At 40.7% G+C, this 20,595-nt stretch overlaps 1 protein-coding gene across 2 annotated transcripts in view; it reads left to right on the top strand.

Moving 5' to 3' along the window:
* hspa4l (heat shock protein 4 like) overlaps nt 1-20,595 on the top strand; it is a 77,809-nt gene that overhangs the window by 11,612 nt on the left and 45,602 nt on the right. For both annotated transcript variants that reach the window (XM_070871869.1, XM_070871876.1), the window contains exons 2-6: nt 5,485-5,542; nt 6,731-6,871; nt 8,349-8,471; nt 9,036-9,135; nt 14,619-14,752. In XM_070871869.1, the coding sequence (XP_070727970.1) occupies nt 5,485-5,542; nt 6,731-6,871; nt 8,349-8,471; nt 9,036-9,135; nt 14,619-14,752 (556 nt within the window). The remainder of the gene's footprint in view (nt 1-5,484; nt 5,543-6,730; nt 6,872-8,348; nt 8,472-9,035; nt 9,136-14,618; nt 14,753-20,595) is intronic.

Consider the following 20,595-nt stretch of genomic DNA (forward strand, 5'->3'; position numbering starts at 1 on the left):
GAGAGATTTGGTGATGGTAATGCCGTTGAATATCAAGGCATGGTGGTTAGACTCTCACTTGTTGGAGATGGTCATTGCCCTGTGTGGCGGGAATGTTACTTGCCACTTATCAGCCCAAACCTGAATATCATCTAGGTCTTTCTGCATGTGGGCACGGACTACTTCATTTTCTGAGAATGGCACTAAATAGTGATGATATAACTAACATAAAAATTGAAAGACCTAGAAGTCATCAATAGGCCCAACCAATTCAGAGCAACAAACCCAATCAATAAAAACTTGCACTTGTATAGCACCTTTTTTTAATGTAGTAAAATGTTCCAAGGCACTTCAGAGGAGCGTTCTCAAATAATTTGACACTGAGCCACATACGGTGATATTCGTGCAAAAAGCTTGGTCTAAGACTTGGGTTTTTTAAGGAGTGTCTTAACCGAGAGGCAGAGAGGTATAGGGAGAGAATTCCAGTTCTTGGAGTCTAGGCAGCTAATGACGGAGCGATTTAAAATTGGGGATGCACAAAAGGCCAGAATTGGAGGAGTGCAGATATATAGGGGGGTTGTAGGGCTGGAGGAGGCTACAGAGATGGGATGGGGCGAGGCTGTGGAGGGATTTGAAAACCAGGATGAGAATTTTAAAGTGGAGGCATTGGCTCCCGGTTGAGCAATGTAGGTCAGCGAGCATAGGGCTGATGGATGAACGGGACTGGATGTGAGTTAGGATATGGACAGCAGAGTTTTGGATGAGCAAGCTTATGGAGGGTAAAATGTGGAAGGCTGGCCAGGAGTGCATTGGAATAGTCAAATCTAGAGGTAACAAAGGCATCAATGAGGGTTTCAGCAGCAGATGAGCTGAGACAGAGGCATAGTCAGACAATGTTACGGAGGTGGAAGTAGGTGGTCTTGGTGATGGAGCAGATATGTGGTCGGAAGGTCATCTCGGGGTCAACTACGACACTGGTTCAGCGTTAAGATGATTGCCAGGGAGTGGGATGGAGTTAAAATGTATAGCTAAAACAATAGAATAAAAGTCAGAGGAAGCCATGATGAAACTGCAATGCTGTGGTCAAATTATGTTGAGTGCTGTCTATTTCTGGTCATGGACATACAAGGGAGACATTCAAGCTCCAAAGGTGGTGCAAAGAGCCACAAGGATGATTCCCAGTCTAGGTCTCCTTTTATGAGGTAAGACTGGAGAAAATTGATTACTTCAGTCTTGAAAGGAGATGGCTGACAGATGATCTTTTAGACACAAGGTTGCAAACAGTATGGAAAAAGTAAATTTGGAGAATAAAATTGCAGCATTAGGACAAGAAATGTGTTTTAAAATGGTAAAAGGCAAATTTAGGAGTGATGCATCAATTTTTCATCACGTACAGAGTGGAATGGCCAGGATATACTAGTAGAAGTGAAAACCCTGGAATCATTTGAGACAATTGGATGCAGTGGGAGGTTCTTGTGGTTATTTTGTCAACAACAGAACAACTTGTACCTGTATTTATATAACTCCTTTAACGTAGTGAAACATCCCAAGACGCTTCACAGGAGTGTTACAAGACAAAAAATAAATACATTTGAGCTAAAATGGGACTATATTTGTGTACTCCTTTTCTATTATCATAGTAGCTGTACTAGATCTTCAAACTGGCCTGTGAAATCAAAAAATTGTAAATAAAGCTGAAACTTTGACATTGGTCATATAATCATACAGCGCAGAAGGAGGCCATTTAGAAAGAGCACTACTTAGTCCCACTCCCCTACTCTTTCCCCATAGCCCTGTAAATTTTTCCTTTTTAATTATATATCCAATTTACTTTTGAAAGTTACCGTTGAATCTGCTTTCACCACCCTTTTAGGCAATACATTCCAGATCATTTTTTTTAAAAATCCTCCCCTCTGGCTTTTTTTTGCCAATTTATTTTAAATCTGTGTTTTCTGGTTACCTACCCTCCTGCCAGTGGAGAAAGTGTCACCTTCAAAAGCCTTCATAACCTTCATCTGCTCTAAAGAGAACAACTCAGTTTCTCTCGTATCTCTAGATAACTGAAACCCCTCATCCATGATACCATTACTAGTAAATCTCCTGCACCCGCTCCAAAGCCTTGACATCCTTCCTAAAGTGTGGTACTTAGAATTGGACACCATATTCTAGCTGAGGTCGAACCAGTGATTTTGTAATAGTTTAGTGTAACTTACTTGCTTTTGTACTCTGCCCTTATTAAGCCACGGATTCTGTTCCTGCACCCTCATTACATAAGAAAGAGGAGCAGAAGTAGGCCATTCGGTTCCTCGAGTCTGCTCCACCATTTAATAAGATCATGGCTGATCTGGTCTTGGCCTCAGCTCCACTTTCCTGCCTGCTCCCCATAATCCTTGACACCCATGACGTTCAAAAATCTGACACTCCACCTTAAATATGTTCAATGATCCAGCCTCCACAGCTCTCTGGGGTAGAGAATTCCAAAGATTCATGACCCTCCTGAGAAAATAAATTTCTCCATCTCCATTTTTTTATTCTATGTCCCCAGTTCTAGATTCCCCCACGAGGGGAAACATCCTCTCTGCATCTACCTCAGAATCTTGTATGTTTCAACAAGATCACACCTCATTCTTCTAAACTCCAATGAGGTATAGGCCTAACCTGCTCAACCTTTCGTCATAAGTCAACCTCTTCATCTCAGGAATCAACCTAGTGAACCTTCTCTAAACTGCCTCCAATGTAAGTATATCCCTCCTTTTAAATAAGGAGACCAAAACTGTACGCAGTACTCCAGATGTGGTCTCAACAAGTTGTAGCAAGACATACCTACTTTTATACGCCATTTGCCTCCCTAATTACTTGCTGTACCTGCATGCTTACTTTGTGTTTCATGTACAAGGACCCCCTCTGTGCCACACCATTTTGTAATCTCCATTTAAATCATTTGATTTTTTAAAATTCTTCCGACCACATTTTCTCTCATTATATCCCATCTGCCAATTTTTTGCCCACTCACTTAACCTATCTATATCCCTTTGCAGATTATTTGTGTCCTCTTCACAACTTGCCTACCCACCTATTTTTGTATCATCAGCAAATTTGGCTACATTATATTAAAATATACCATTTTGTTTATACTGGCTCCTTTGAAAATGCATCACTACACACATCTCTGCCTTACATTTAATTTGCCATGTGTCTCAATTTTCACTTGTCTGTCCTTGGTCTGCTGCTATCCTCCTCATTGTTCACTACATTTCCAAGCTTTGTCACCTGCAAACATTGAAATTATGAGCCATACCAAAAAGAGTACCAATCTCCGGGGGACACCGTGCATATATCCCTCCAGTCCGAAAAAACAACGGTTCACTACAGGTACAGCGTCAACTTCGGGACCAAGGCCAATCCGGATTCTGTGTATTTCCGGACTTCGGAACGTCTTTCTGATGTCCCAAATCCGGAAACGCCCGAACCCAGGTTCAGGTATTTCCGGACTTCGGAACATCAGATTCCGGACGACCCCGCCACGGATCGGCCCAGATTCCAGAACATTGCAAATTTTGGAACTCTGGATTTCAGACGCTCAATCTGTACCACTGTTTTCTGTCACTAAGCCAATTTTATATCCACTGCCCCTTTAATCCCAAGTATATTATGTAGCACTTTATCAAATGCCTTTTTGAAAGTCCATCTGCATATCAACCTTCATCAATGCTCTTCATTGTTTCATCAAAAACTCAATCAAGTTAGTAATTGTGAATTGCCTTGAACATATAATCCATGTTGGCTGTCCTTTTATTGACAACCCATGTTCTTCCAAATGACCATTTTGTCCCAGCTTATGGTCTCTAGAAGTTTCCCCAACACCGATGTTGGGCAAACTGACCTGTCGTTACCTGGTTTATAGCTCTCCCTTTTTTTAATGGAGTTGAACATTTGCAACCCTCCAGTGCTCTGGTACTGTTCTCATATCGAAGGAGGATTGAAAGATTGTGGCCAACGCCTCTGCTATTTCCACCCTTCTCTCACCAATCTGGGATGCATCCCATCTGGACTGGGTGAATTTTCTACTTTGAGCAACTGTTTAAGTACCTCCTCTTTATTTTTATCCTTTTACTGTAACACTATTATCAAGTATTGATGGAAATCTGAAGGTTTCTTTTGAGATTTTCTAATCTAGCTTTAACTTTTTAAAAGAATGCAGAATTGTAATTTTGTAAGTTCCCCTGACAGAAAATGCAGGTTGGGCAATCGGGACCTCTGACCCGTGCATACATCTTGCATAAGGCTCTGTTCTGGTGGTGGAAATTTGAAAAATTACCCCTCTCATCATCACTTATTATAGTGTAAGATTTTATACAAGATTCTGAATTGCGAAAGACAATCATGGTGCTTGATGGGAAACTTCTTTGAAAGAAAGATGGATCCTGTATTTATATATCTGCCTGTTATAACCTTGATATGTCCCAAATCACTTCACAGCCAATGAACACATTTGAATGTAGGGAAATATGGCAGCCGACTTACAGCAATGAGACATCTGACCAGAGTCTGTGTTGCTGATGGTTGAGGGATAAATGCTGCCTGGGACATTCGGTGAACTCCTTGTGCTCCTCGAGCACTGCTTCAGTACTGCACTGAAGTCAGCTTAGATTATGTGCTCAAATCTCTGGAATGGAGTTTTAACGTATGACCACCTCACACTGATGCAAGAGTTCTATCATTGAGCATGTTTTTTACCTTCATATTCTCTTCACCAATTCCCTCCCTGCCTCTCTCCAAATAAACAGAAAAATAACTCAGATTTGAGTTGAATGTAGGTTGGGCCTGGACCAATATTCTCTGTAAGCAATGCAGTTGCACAGCTCTCTACCAGTCCTACACAGCCCGGGACCGGCTTTTACAATGTTAAGTTTCGTGCATGTGCAAAACTGTGAATAGGCATTTTTTTAAAAATATATATTGAATAAAATAAAAATAGGGCAACATTTGACTGGACACCTCATTAGTGCAAGAGGTGTTAAAGGTTATTTAAAGTTAAACCTAATCTGAATTTGAGCTCTTCGCTATTGAAAGCAACTACTGCTATATTAAGCACTAGACTGATATGTCACGATGTGTTATTTAATGCAGTGAAATAACAGACCTAAACATTGTAAAACTTCACTAGCAGCAGCAGAATAAATCATCATTTTCATGCAAAGCAAAATACTGCAGATGTTGGAAATCCGATATAAAAACAGAAAATGCTGGAAATACTCAGCAAGTCAGGCAGCATCTCTGCAGTTTGTTACAATAATATGTTCCATGTGCTGTCAGCAGTAAGGGGAACCAAGCAACGTCCATGAAAAGTTGAGCACTTTTCCATGAGAGGGTAGTGGACTATTCACATTGACATTCTCTTCTATATTTTGTAATCTTTAGAATATGGATTTTAAGATTTTGTATTCTGCTTAACCAGTGCCATACAATAGCTTAGTGACAGCTAAATTTGAATTGTTGTTGCAGGGCTTGGATATCACTGGGATCCAAGAATCGGGCAATTGGAGCTGCTGCCAAGACCCAGGTATAGTAATGCTGACATCTATTTTGAGTTCACAATTTACTGTGTCTATACAGCTCAGCTGTTAGTGTAAAAAAATTTAAGTTGACCCTTTCAGTAGAATTAAGCGAGTACCCTCCTCAACCTGCAGCATATCATTATACAGGTCTGTGAACATTTCAGGAGTGCTTAAGAGGCAGATGCATAGTGTATTTTTTTAAACATATATTTAATGCAAAAATAGTGTACACTCCTGTCTTTATTCCTGGATATCATTTAATGGAAAAATATAAATAAAGATACCACTTGTTTTGGTTTTATTTTACTTTTAGTTCCAAACAATAAGCTGTGCTGCATTCTATTGTATGTGTGATGATAAACCATAAATATTCATTACCTTGAAATATTCATGATTCCCCCACAAAGGTTTTTTACACCATTGAATAATTTGGGAAGCCAATCCAGAACAATTCAGCATCTCTCTCCCACCCACAACCCTAAATTAAAAAGAAAACGCCTGCAAAACCTGCCTGACAATATTACTGGGTGATGACAAGCTTCCAAGTGTTTGGAGGCTTTGAATTTAAGACTGTTATACTCAGTCTTCTCTCCTATAGATGATCGAAATAGAAGAGAATTGACATTCTGGTAATTGACTCAATAGGACACTAATTATAAATATAAACCTGCCTCTTGATCTAAATTATGGAAGTAGCTAAATTGAGAATCTGATACTTAGTGGCACATTCACCGTAGCAGCAGAAGTTCTCTTTTACACACCAAAAATTCAAAACTTTGGGTTATAAATTGTGGAAAATACACAATTAAACCATTCAAGCCACTGAATATTAAAATCAATAGTAACATTTCATATTTTGGGAGTTTGACAAATGAGTCACAGGTGTTTTAATAAGTGACATAATTGAACAATGAACTGGAGAAGAAATAACTTATTTCCCTTGTAGGGTGAATTCAATTGCAGTGACTAATTTTGCTATGCATATCAATCATTTCCTTTAGTTTCTATTTCTAAAATTGAAGCGGAGTTTTGTAGAAACGATTTTATTTCAAATTAATTAGAGGACATAATTCCATCATTTGGTTTGTTACATGTACCTGAGATTTCCATGTTCTAAAGTAGTGCACCTGTGGTACTTGTGTGACAGGGTATTGCATTGTGAATTGCAGTAACTAGAATGTTTCTATCCACAGATTGTGACCAATGCAAAGAATACCATACAAGGCTTTAAACGATTGCATGGGCGGGCTTTTGATGACCCATTTGTGCAAGCTGAAAAAAGCAAACTTGTTTATGAGCTTCAGAAGATGCCCGGTGGTAGTGTTGGAATCAATGTATGTTTTATTTTTACTGAAAATATACTAATTAGAATGAGAGTGCAATTTAAGTGAGGATCTCAAAGTATAATGGTAATGATGGTGTTAGTTGAAGTTTGAACCGAGTGACCATGCCAGGATACTCCTGCTCACCCCCCGCCATGCCAGTTTGTCACTGCTGTTATGCTGTTAACTAATGAAGCAGTTTTTAACAAAATATGATTAATTTTCTTCAGGAGATTGTATGAGTGTTTTGAATTATGAGCTGATCCTTGAACAGTTGTTCTTTATGGCTGTGGATGCTTGAATGAATTGGATGTTAATTGGATTGTTTCATTGCACCAAAGATGGCAGTTTCAGCTGTCACTGCCCTTTTTAATCTCTGACTCACTTTCTCTTTAGGCTCTCCTATGAACAAATGTAAATAAAAAAAGGCCCCTCACAGCCACAGACTGAAATGGCTTTAATGTGGGTCATAATTGTGCTTTCATATCTTTAATGTAATCCAGCAATACAAAATCTTTTAATAATGAACTGCTGCAACCATTGGGCCTTATTAATGAGTTTCATTTGTAATAAATTGGAATTTTTTAATCCGTTTTTAAATTTATGGAGGGGACAAAATGATCTTTTGAAAGTCATATTCCCTGGTTTCTGTAGTAATAAAACCATTCTAAAGATGATAGACCCAGCATCGGCGCCATACCAGTACAATCTTGTCTGCTGTTGCTGAGCTCTACTACTTCAAATCTGGTATTTATATGGTAATTTCCACCCAAGTTTCTTGCTACAGCCCATTTAAAATCTGAGCCAGCCAAACAAAATAGATACAAGGAAAGGAGATTTAAAATCAGCAGCAAGAGTTGGGATGGAAGCTACGCTAGACATTTGCTATTCCAAGTATTAAGATTGTTGAAGAAAGTTAACTTCTGATAAAACTGCACTGGTTGAAATGAGAAAGAACAAAGAAAATGTGTTTGTAAACATCAGCCTGAGAATTTTGATGATTTTTGGAAGCTTTATAATGTTGACTCTGCTCTTGCACAAGAATCATATAGTGCCTTTCACATTTTCAGGATGTCCCAAACTGCATCACAACTAATAAGTTACTTTTGAAATAGTCACTTTTATCGGAATTATTTCTTCTCCCCCTTTAACTTTAAATGTAATTAGATTCTTAATCGAGAACAAAAATCTTCAAAAGCTTACTAACCTGATCCATAGTGAATGTTTTGAGAAACAGTTCATTAAGAATATTTGTCTGTAGAAATTGTAGTTTTAATTTAACTAAATTTGGTAAGTATGCATTTTGTATCAATCTCTACAGACAAACTTATGATAAACAATATCTTGATCTCTGAACTACAGTAATGAAAATGAATGTAATAAAACTATGGCAAACTATATTGCATCTTCTGCCCTCTGCACCCTACCCCACCCCCTGCAGCTATTATTAAAAATTGGTAAAGTAATGTAGCGTAAAATTTTCTTACAGGTGCATTACATGAATGAAGAACGAATTTTTGCTATTGAACAAATTATGGGGATGTTACTGACTAAACTGAAAGAGACTTCAGAAAATGCACTGAAGAAGCCCGTCACAGACTGTGTAATTTCGGTAGGTTGGATTGAAGTAACGTCAGGAAAATCTCAAAGCTATCCTAAATCTAGTTCCTAAGATTGTACAACCAGTCACTGCCAGAAAATTATTTACCCCCCCCCCCAGATGGAAGTGAATAATTCTTCTTCAGAAGTAGTTTACATGGTGACATCCTTTTTGTAAAGAACTGTTGCCTTAATCTAACTGCTCAAGATGACAAGCATTTTGACTTTATTCCAAGATGAAATTTAAGTACAATTCAAGAAATTCTGTAATATTTTGCTATAGTGCACTTGTACATAGTTGAGGAAAAGTATTGGGTGCCTCAAATAAGTGGTCACATCCTGAAATTAGTACTAGAGTTATAACTACTTTTTATTTTTAAGTTGCTGTAAAATGGTCGGGGTCAATATTTCAATTTTGATTTGATAAGGCTTTTATTTTCCTTCACCTATAGTATGTAGCTACTGTTGTGTGATAGGATGGTATGTTACATTGGAAGTACGTATATTGGATCCTGGCTTGATATGTTAATTATAAAACTTTTTTTTTTAAACTGAGGTTTTCTGAATCTGTTGGCAGGTGCCTTGTTTTTTCACCGATGCAGAGAGAAGGTCCGTGATTGCTGCTGCTGAGATCGCAGGACTTAATTGTCTGCGGCTGATGAATGACACCACTGCAGGTAAAAGAAAAGGCAATACATCTTTGCCTGTTGCTGAGATGGATGTAAGCATTTGTAGACTTAACATTCCTTAAAGTGTGTACCTTTTAATAAAACTTGAGATAAGAGTTTGGCATGATCACCTAAAAGCGATGAATGGAGATGGTGCAAATTTACCATATTGTCAAATTAGAAGAAGCCAAGCACTGCACATGTATACAAAAGGCAAGTGCAAAGCATTAACTTGCAAATGGCAGTGAAAATATTGGTCAGTAAAGAACTAAGATAGTAGACTGCAGTTGCTTTTGCTTTTTAAAACAATGTAATGTTGAGTCGGCATCAGAGGTGCAGTCGACAAAGTGAATTCAAAATGTTATTCACTCTGGAACATCTCACTCTAGCTCAAAAAATTCTAATGGAGCAATTATACTGAACATTTTACATGACTATAAAGTAACTTTGTCTCCACAGCATTGCAAAATGTGTAATATAACTGCAACCAAGCCAGAATGAATCTTGGTGTGCGATCACTTCAAGGAGCGCTCTACTGAAACCAGTGTAAACCACCACTAACCCCCCCCCCCCCCCTTGGAGGTTGGCGGGGGGGGGTGGGAAGTGTTGACTTCTTGCTAGGATTTGGTTCCACGGGCATTTGTTGCTGCCTTACCCAAGGATCATATTTCCGGCGTGAGCTTTATCATTGTTTTGACGGGCTATTTGATGGCATGGAGCATTTATAGCTGAACCAACTCTGCTCACATTCAGTGCCTGCACATGCACACTTCTAGTAGGATAGTAATCAGAAACACAAACATTAATCAGTTTTCTCCTATAACTCGTTGGTGCTGAGGACAATTATTGGTCTCCGTTGAATTTAAGTAATTGGGAGCCTCATTACATATTTAGTATTGATAAAGAGCCATTTTTCCACTGGCTATTTCATTGCTTTTTTTTTTACACTAGGTAGCAGAGCTTTTGCATATTTTAACCATGTGTGGTGATCTGCTTTTCCAGTTTTGCAGTGTGCTGAGTTTGCACTTTGCTTTCGCTGCTTTTATAGTAGGTAGTGCTTTCAAGCAGTCTTTCGTATGGTAGTAGCAAAGCAAATGAAACGTCAATATCTAAGTTGGACATCCAGGCCAAAGCTTCAGGTGTAACAGCATGGATATCTTGTGGGCTGCCTGCAAATTTCTTCTGAGGCCAGTTCTCAATGATGTGCTCCATAGTCTGATTAGGAGCTCCACAGTCTCATGATGGGAATGCTTTAATCTTCCACCTATGGAGAAGGTGGCAGCATTTACCTTTTCTACCTTGCGGCAGCTTTCAAACAGAAACTATAGCTTGGGAGATTTGTATGAGTAAGTTGATTGGAGCATCTGAAAATCTGGCGAAGTTTAATGCTTTCTTTTTAAAGGAGAAAGTAAAATACTTAACCTCCAGAAGGGATATAAAAAAACCCCAGAAAAGTATTCAACAGACCCATGTATAACAAAAGAAAAATCAGAATAAGAATAGGACCACCAAGGAATGCATAAGATAAACTCTCAGATAATGGCAGAAATATTTAACAATTACTTTGCCTCGGTTAACAAGGTGGACATGGCATTAGAAGAGATCAAAAAAGATAACATATTTAAGATAGAAAAAAGGGGAGATAATTAACTAGATAAACTAATCAAACTTAGAGGATAAAACCCCTGGTCCAGACAGATTGCATTTGCACATATTGGCACAGAAATTGTGGTTGGGGGCATCCCATGGACGGATGCCTCTGAACGCAATAATTTCGACACAAGTCCCTGGTGGTCCTGGAGGTTTGGCGACTTGCAGTCCTAGAGCTCTGCACGAAGGCCAGCGTAGGGGCCTACGTATCCCAGAATTGTACGGCCCAACCTATGAGTAGGGGGGGCCCCATTCATACTTACTGTAATTCCGTATGTACGGAGCTGCTAAAAGTATGAATAGGAATACCCCCAAAAACACACATGCTGAAAATAAATTTCTAAAAACACATCACAGATTTAAAATGCAATTTAATTATATATTTTATACAAAAATGTATTTTTTGAAATTTAAAAAAATGTTTTAACAGGGCTAAAAATAAACTTGCCTTAATGGGCAGGGTTTTAATATATAAATGAGTGATGACATTTTATTTTTCTCTTTTTTTTTTAAACTCTTACGCTGGTTAAAAACAGGCAAATAGCCCAACTCTCTGCCCACAGAGGCTCTCTTCCTTCGCATGCGTGCGATCTGTCAAGAGATTTTTTGATAGATTGCAAGTGCCAGGTTTAGGCGCCTGCGCTTCGCATACCTAAACACAGAACTTGCAGGGACCCCATGAGAACCTGCGTACTTCATCCGCGCCCATGGGGAGCGCGATTTCAGGCCCATTAAAATAATGGGGAAGCGATAGCATTAGCACTATTACATAGGGAATAGTGCCAGTGGACTGGCAGGCAGCTAATGTGATTCCTATATTTAAAAAGGGAGAAAAAACAAATCCAGGAAACTATATAGAGAGATAATGGAATCTTACTAGAAGATATAATAGAAATACATCTAGAAACCGAAAATATAATGGTCAACATGGTCAAAAGGGAAGGTCGTGCTTGACCAAACAACCCTATTGCATTCTCTGAAGAAGTAACTGGGTAGACAAGGGTTATGCAGATGATGTAATTTTTGGATTTTCAAAAGGCCTTCAATAAAGTAGACTCGTGACTGTTTGAGACTAAGGTCAGAGCATGTAGAGGCAGGGCACAAGTAGCAGGATGGAGAGCAAGCTGGCTACAAAACCGAAAACAAGAGTTACTCAAGCTGGCAGAAGGTGGGAAGGTGTTCCATTAGTGGGACCACTGTTCACTATTTACATAGACGATTTGGACTCTGGAATCACAAATTTGGGGACTACACTAAATTGGGGGGTACAGTTAATACTGAGGAGCGCTGCAATAAAATGCAAGACATTAGTAAATGTGCTGAATGGGTATATAATTGGCAAGTTAATTTCAATATAGATAAGTGTGAGGTGTTGCATTTAGATCGGACGAATGAGCCCACATTGAAAATAAATGTCTAAATGGGGTTGAGGAGCAAGGAGATCTGGGAGCACAGATACACAAATCACAAAGTAGAGATGTAGGTTAATAAGGCCATTTTTATTTTAAAGCAAACAAAGCACTGGGGTTTATTTCTAGAGATAGAATTGAAAAGCCGGGAGGTTATGTTTAACTTGTTTAGAACCTTGGTTAGACCACACTTGGAGAACTGTGTACAGTTTAGGTCTCTATATAGAAAGGATGTGGGCACTAGAAAAGGTGCAAAATAAATGTACAAGGATGATACCAGAACAGACGACAAAACCTACAAAAAAAGATTGAACAGGCTGAGGTTCTTTTCTCCAGAAAAGAAAAGCTTGAGGAGTGACCTAATGAAGGTCTTCAAGATTATGAAAGGGTTTGATAGGATCAATCTTTCCACTTGTGTGGTAGACCAAAACTAGGGGCCATAAGTATAAGATGGTCACTAATAAATCCAATAGGAAATTCAGGACTTTACCCAGAGAGTGGTTAGAATGTGGAACTCGCTACCACATGGAGTAGTTAAGGTAAATAGAATAGAGGCATTTAATGGGAAGCTAGATAAACACGTGAGAGAAAGGAATAGAAGATTATGCTGATGGGGCTAGATGAATAGGGGTGTGAAGAGGCTCTTGTGGAGCATAAACATTGGCGTGGAGCATAAACATTGGCATGGACTGGTTGGGCCTAATGGCCTGTTTCTATGCTGTACACTTGACTGTGTCCAAATTAGGTTTTGATCATTAACATTTGCTTGTTTTTATGTTTAAACATTTTTATATGCCTGCTGGATGTGCATGTTTGAAACTGGTGTTGGGAAGGAGACATACAGAAAAATTAGTCCTTGACAAAAACTTATTTATTCTATTCTCTTATTGAATGCAACAGCTTTAATTTCTTTTTATTTCCCTCTTCTCGTTAAACTATTTTATTAACTACTGGAAACACACTGGAGAGTTATCTTTTTCTTGTTTGGGTGGCTTATTATGTGTAGCCTCAAGAAAAAATACAACTTTGAAGCTGAGAAGCAATTGTCTGAGTAGGGGTAGTAGTGTGGCTACAGACCTTCTGCTTCTTAATTGGGTGGCTTGGGTTCCAGCTTTCACACGTGTCTTTACTTCTGTATCAGTTTATTGGATACTTTCCATGTACAGCTATCTTTTTCGCTTTCTTCCCCGGTTCCCATAATCTAAGTCAACTGTTTCTAGATGTGCAGCCTGGAAGTATATTGGGGATACATATTATAAATTCTATGGAAGCTAGTTGTCTGTTACAGTAATTTTTTAAAACATGATGTTTGAAATGAGCAAATGTGTAGAAATAGTGCAGTGTTTATATTCAATGTTTTGCACTTTATTACTGGACAGGACAGTTGGGCTTCAGCAAGGAAAATTAAACCTTCTTGGAGATGATGCAACAAAAGTTGCACAGCTTTGAATTGCTCGACTTTAAAATTTTACTAACCATAGCCCTCCTTTATTGTAGAAAGCAAGCTACATTTTAAAAACCATAGCATACTTTTCTTAATAGGATTATTTTCTGGACAAGTGCAGGAGGTGGCAATACAATGCATCACTCCTATGCCAGTGCCAGCTCTTTGACTGAAGCTATATAATCCCATTCACATCTTTTCCTTTCTCAACTTTTTATCTATTTTCCGTTGTCCAATTAACTTGATATCCCTACTGCTGAGACCTACACCCAGGCTGCCAACATGTATGCTTATTTTATGGACAAGTTTTCATAGATACTACAGGGACTCCATGTACTGCCAAGGATGGACTTTCTCTTTTATTTTCTTTCTTCACAATGGTGATGCCATGAACTGTCAGCTGAAGCTTAGTGGGTAGCACACTTAGCTCCTGAGTCAGTAGGCTGTGGGTTCTAGTCCTGCTGCAGGCTGACACCAGTGCAGTGCTGAGGGAGTGCTGCACATTCAGAGACATCGTCTTTCGGATGAGACGATAAACTGAGGCTCCGTCTGTTCTCTCGGGTGGATGTAAACTATCCCATGGTACTTTTTCGAAGAAGAGCAGGGGAGTTATCCGCAGTGTCGTGACCAATATTTATCCCTCAATCAACATAACATAAAAACAGATTATCTGGCCATTATCACATTGGTATTTGAGGGAGCTTGCTGTGCACAAATTGGCTGCCGCATTTCCCACATTACAACAGTTACTACACTCCAAAACAACTTCATTGGCTGTAAAGCGCTTTGAGCAGCCCCTGCTAAATGTACCTCCGATCAGGAATTGATGAGTACAGAAGTTGGTGGCACTGAATGTTGATGAGATAACGCTCCGTGGCATTGACATTACGATTCCCCTGCCTCAATTTAGAAATAGTCTTGACAAACATTGTACAAACCCAGCCACATGTATAGGATTTTTAGTTGTTAACCTATTTTCTGTTTTTTAGTTGCTCTTGCATATGGTATTTACAAGCAAGACCTACCAGCTTCAGAAGAGAAACCAAGGAACGTTGTCTTTGTAGATATGGGACATTCAGCCTATCAGGTTTCTATTTGTGCATTTAACAAGGGAAAGCTTAAGGTTAGTAGCATAAAAGCTTTGCTTTTTTTAAATTTTTTGTATAGTTTAGAAATCCTAATCCTCCTTTGTTGGGTGTAGATTAATTTTAATTGAATTTGTTTTGGTTATGAATAAGAAACTTAAAACGGGTCCAAATTCAGAGCATGTACAGTGGTGACAAAGAACCAAGTATCAATCGAGTGGCTCTGGTCTATGGGGGCACTATTTTTACAGCAAAATGATTTTATATATTGCATAGGTAAAACAGCTTGTGGTGTTTGGCTCTGTTCATTGCATAAATATGAAAGCCAACAGAATCCTGTGTTTTTTATGTTTAATATTTATTTCCTGGTCTCACTACTATCAGAAATGCCTCTATTAGAAATATTTAAAGATTATATTCTTGTAATATGCCAGTTTTCTTCCTCAATGATTAAACATCTGTGTTTCTCCTTTTGAATTTTTTTTTGTTTGTATACTTTAGTCGTCCACCATCGTATTACACAATATTGTTCTCCCAGTTTTATTTTTCTATCAAGACCAATCGTATTCCAGTCGAAAATCTTCAAGATACAACTATCATAAGTTTGCCACCCACCCTGGGGGCTGAAATTGAGCCCCACCCCAAATGGGGTGCACTTACTGTTTTTAGAAGTTTTTCTCCACCCCAATCCATGGGGCGGAGATTTCGGCGAACTTCAGTACTTTGGGTTTTTTCCGTTCTGGGCGGCTGCGGGGAGGAAGTGCCCTTGCAGCGGGTCGGCTGCCCTGACTGATCATCAGTGCCACGCGCTGATTGATTTCCAGGGTAACTCTGTTCCACTCCCATGTTTTCTCTGGGACAATTTTATTCCTGTGCTCTTTGCCCTAACTTACTGTGCAGCTAACCCTGGGCTCTGACTTCCTTGCTCTTTCTGAGCCCTTGGCTCTGACTTCCATTACTTTGCATGAGACATCAAGGCACATTACCCCGTTCTCCCGGTCACAGAGAAAGATCAGATAATTTCTGTGAGTTTTAGAGCCCCAAATCTACTTCCAGATCTCCATAACTAATGAAATGAAAAGGAACGTGTGAGAGATAAACATACAAAATGAATAGAAAAATTAAAGGAGAAAGAAAGGCAAATGGAAGATGCAGTGAGACAGAATTAGAGTCGGAGAACAGTAGTCAGTTGCAGGAACAATAATACAATTTATTTTCCACAATTCTTTTTTTTATCCACGGGGGTCAAATTTGTATAAAAGGTGTTGGTTATCAGGCCATGCATCCTTTTTCCCTGTGCTCCCTTTCTTAATGTAGAAAAAGCCCTTCTTGGCAAGAGACTGGGTGACAAGCTGAAGATTGCCTTGCTAAGATAAGATCATCTTGTATTTTCACTAAGCTTGATGAAATAATTTTTCATTGGGCTCTTGGCTCAGTAATATTGGGTAAGCTGGAGACTGCTTCTATACTTCAATGGGCCCAAAATCTTTTGATGCATAAATAATCTGATCTAATTAGACTTTTTAGTAATACCCTGTACTATTTTGTAAGTGACTTGGTTTTCAGAAATTGGTTCAGCGAAAAGAGACCGAGTAGGGATAATGGGCAGGTACTTTAATTGGCAAGCTGGGACTAATGATGTCCCACAAGGATCTGTTATATTCACTATTTGTTAATGACTAAGGTGATAGAATAGAGAACCACATATCCAAGTTTGCTGATAATCCCAAGATGGGTGACATTGTAAGCAGTGTAGATGGAAGCATAAAATTACAGGGATGTTAATTAAGCAAATGGCAAAACTGTGGCAGATGGATTTCATTGTAGGCAAATGTGAGGCCATTCACTTTAAACCTAAAAAGGAAAGAATATAGTACTTTCTAAATGGTGAATAGCTAGAATTAGTGAAGGTCCAAAGAGATTGGAGGGATCACGAAAAAAAGGGAACTGTAGCGATTTAAGTTACGGGACTAGTAATCCAGAAGCCTGGACTAATAATCCGGAGACACGAGTTAAAATCCCACCACAGTAGCTGTGGAATTTAAATTCCGATTTTAATTAAATAAATCTGGAATAAAAAGCTAGTGCCAGTAATGGTGACCATGAAACTTACCAGATTGTCATTAAAAACTCATCTGCTTTCACTAATATCCTTTTTAGAGACGGAAATCTGCCATCCTTACCTGGTCTAGTCGATATGTGACTCCAGACCCACAGCAATGTGATTGACTCTGAACTGCCCTCTGAAATGGCCCAGAAAGCTGCTCTGTTATAACCAACCACTACAAGAAAATAATAATGAGAATAAAACCAGATGGACCAACCTGCATCGACCTCTGCACTGGCTTCGGACACAACCATGGCATACCCAACCCAGTCGACCTTGCAAAGTCCACCTTGCCAACATCTGGGGACTTGTGCCAAAATTGGGAGAGCTGTCCCACAGATTAGTCATGCAACAGGCTGACATAGTCAAACTCACAGAATCATACCTTTCAGCCAATCTCCCAGACTCCTCCGTCACCATCCCTGGGTATGCCCTGTCCCACCGGCAGGACAGACCCACCCGAGGTGGCGGTACAGTGGTATACAGTCGGGAGGGAGTGGCCCTGGGAGTCAACTTTGACTCCAGACCCCATGAAGTCTCATGGCTTCAGGTCAAGCATGGACAAGGAAACCTCCTGCTGATTACCACCTACTGCCCTCCCTCAGCTGATGAATCTGTACTCCTCCATGTTGAACACCACTTGGAAGAAGCACTGAGGGCAGCAAGGGCACAGAATGTACTCTGGTTGGGGGATTTCAGTGTCCCATCACCAAGAGTGGCTCAGTAACACCACTACTGACTGAGCTGGTCGAGTCCTGAAGGACATAGCTGCCAGACTGGGCCTGCAGCAGGTGGTGAGAACCAAAACGAGGGCAAAACCTACTTGACCTCCTCCACACCAATCTACCTGTCGCAGATGCATCTGCCCATGACAGTATTGGTAGTAGTGATCACCGTGTAGTCATTGTGGAGATAGAGTCCCGTCTTCACACTAAAAACGCCCTCTACTATGTGTGGCACTACCACTGTGCTAAATGGGATAGATTCAGAACAGATCTAGCAGCTCAAAACTCGGCATCCATGGGGCACTGTGGGCCATCAGCAGCAGCAGAGTTGTATTCCGCCATAATCTGTAACCTCATGGCCCAGCATATCCCTCATTCTACCATTACCATCAAGCCAGGTGACCAACCCTGGCTCAATGAGGAGCAGCACCAAGCGTACCTAAAAATGAGGTACCAACATGGGGAAGCTGCAACACAGGACTACATGCATGCTAAGCAGTGGAAGTGGCTTGCTATAAACAGAACTAAGCGATCCCACAATCAACGGGTCAGATCAAAGCTCTGCAGTCCTACCACATTCAGTCGTAAACGGTGGAGGACAATTAAACAACTAACTGGAGGAGGAGTCTCCATGAATATCCCCATCGTCAATGATGGTGGAGCCCAGCACGCAAGTACAAAAGACAATGCTGAAGCATCTGCAACCATCTTCAGCCAGAAGTGCCAAGTGGATGATCGATATCGGTCTCCTCCCGAGATCCCCACCATCACAGAAGCCAGTCTTCAGCCAAATTGATTCACTCCACATGATATCAATAAGTAGCTGAGCACACTGTCTATGGACCCCGACAACATCCCGGCTGTCGTGCTGAAGACGTGCTCCAGAATTGGCCACGCCTCTAGCCAAGCTGTTGCAGTGGTATCTACCCGACAATGTGGAAAACTGCCCAGGTATGTCCTGTCCACAAAAGGCAGGACAAATCCAATCCAGCCAATTACCACCCCATCAGTCTACTCGCAATCATCAGAAAACTGATGGAAGGTATCAACAGTGCTATCAAACGGCACTGACTCACCAATAACCTGCTCACCGATGCTCAGTTTGGGTTCTGCCAGGGCCACTGCTCCAGTCCTCATTACAGCCTTGATCCAAACATGGACAAAAGAGCTGAATTCCAGAGCAGAGGTGCGAGTGATTGCCCTTGATCACATTTGATAGAGTGTGGCATCAAGGAGCCTTAGTAAAATTGAAGTCAATGGGAATTGGGATGGTGGGGGGTGGAGTGGTTATGGTTGTTGGTCAATCATCCGAGCCCCAGGACATCGCTGTAGGAGTTCCTCGGAGCAGTGTCCTCGGCCCAACCATGTTCAGCTGCTTCATCAATGACTTTCCCTCCATCATAAGGTCAGAAGTGGGGATGATTGCACAGTTCCATTCGCAACACCTCAGAAAATGAAGCAGTCCATGCCTGCATGCAGCATGACCTGGATGACATTCAGGCTTGGGCTGATAGGTGGCAGTACCCCAGTGAGAGCCAGTGTGTGTGGGACCCGTACCCCAGTGAGAGTCAGTGCGTGTGGAACTGTACCTGAGTGAGAGTCAGTGCCTGTGGAACTGTACACCAGTGAGAGTCAGTGTGTGGGACTATACTCCACTGAGAGTCAGTGTGTGTGGCTCTAGTGCTAGGCAATGACCATCTCCAACAAGTGAGAATATCCCTTTTGATATTCAACAGGCATTACCGTCGCTGAATCTCTTTCCCCCACCCTCCACCATCAACATCTTGATCACCATTGACCAGAAACATAACTGGGCCAGCCACATCAATACTGTGGCTACAAGAGCAGGTCAGAGGCTGTGTATTCTGTGGCAAGTGTCTTGCCTCCTGACTCCCCCATAGCCCTTCCATCATCTACAGTGCACAAATCAGGAATGTGATGGAATACTCTCCACTGGCTTGGATGAGTGCAACTCCAACAACACTAAGTTCAACACCATCCAAGACAAAGTAGTCCAGTTGATTAGCACCCCATCCACCACCTTCAACATTCACTACCTCCACCACCGGCGTACCGTAGCTGCAGTGTACCATCTATAAGATGCATTGCAGCAACTCCTAAATCCACAATCTCCACCACCAGAAGGACAAGGGCAGCAAGCACATGAGCGCATCATCACCTGCAAGTTCCCCTCCAAGTTACATACCATCCAGACTTGGAAATATATCGCCGTTCCTTCATTGTCGCTGGGTCTAAGTCCTGGAACTCACTCTTTAACAACACTGTGGGAGTACCTTTGCCACAAGGACTGCAGCAGTTCAAGAAGGTGACTCACCACCACCTTCTCAAATGGGCAATAAATGCTGGCCTTGCCAGCGATGCCCACATCCCAGAAGGAATTTTTTAAAAAGGCATATAATGTGGGAAAATATGAGGCTATTCACTTTGGTAGGAAAAATAGAAAATGAATATTTTTAAATGTTGAGAAACTATTAAAAGTTGGTGGTGTTCAGAGGGATTTGGGTCTCCTTGTACACACAACACAACATTAACATGTAAGTACAGCAAACAATTGGGAAGGCAAATGGTATGTTGGCCTTTATTGCAAGGGGCTTAGAGTACAAGAGGAAGGAAGTCATGTTTCAATTGTACAGGGCTTTGGTGAGACCACCCCTGGAGCACTTTGCACAGTTATGGTCTCTACCTAAGGAGGGATATACTTACCTTGGAGGAGGTGCAACTAAGGTTCACTAAATTGATTCCTGGAATGAGGGGTGATTGAGTAGAATGGGCCTACAATCTCTGGAGTTTAGAAGAATGAGGGGTGATCTTATTGAAACACCAGATTCTGAGAGGGCTTGACAGGGTAGATAGTGAGGCTGTTTCCCTGGAGGGAGAGTCTATAACTAGGTAGCATAGTCTCAGGACTTTCCATTGTATTCGTACATCTGAATCCTGGTTGAGCTTTTTTTCCTTGATGCTATTTCCAGATCAGCTGCTAATGGCAGTGCAATGGTTTCTGGCTGAATCCATACTGCACTATTTTATA

The sequence above is a fragment of the Pristiophorus japonicus genome, chromosome 2 (genome assembly GCF_044704955.1).
Source record: "Pristiophorus japonicus isolate sPriJap1 chromosome 2, sPriJap1.hap1, whole genome shotgun sequence".
NCBI lineage: Eukaryota > Metazoa > Chordata > Chondrichthyes > Pristiophoridae > Pristiophorus > Pristiophorus japonicus.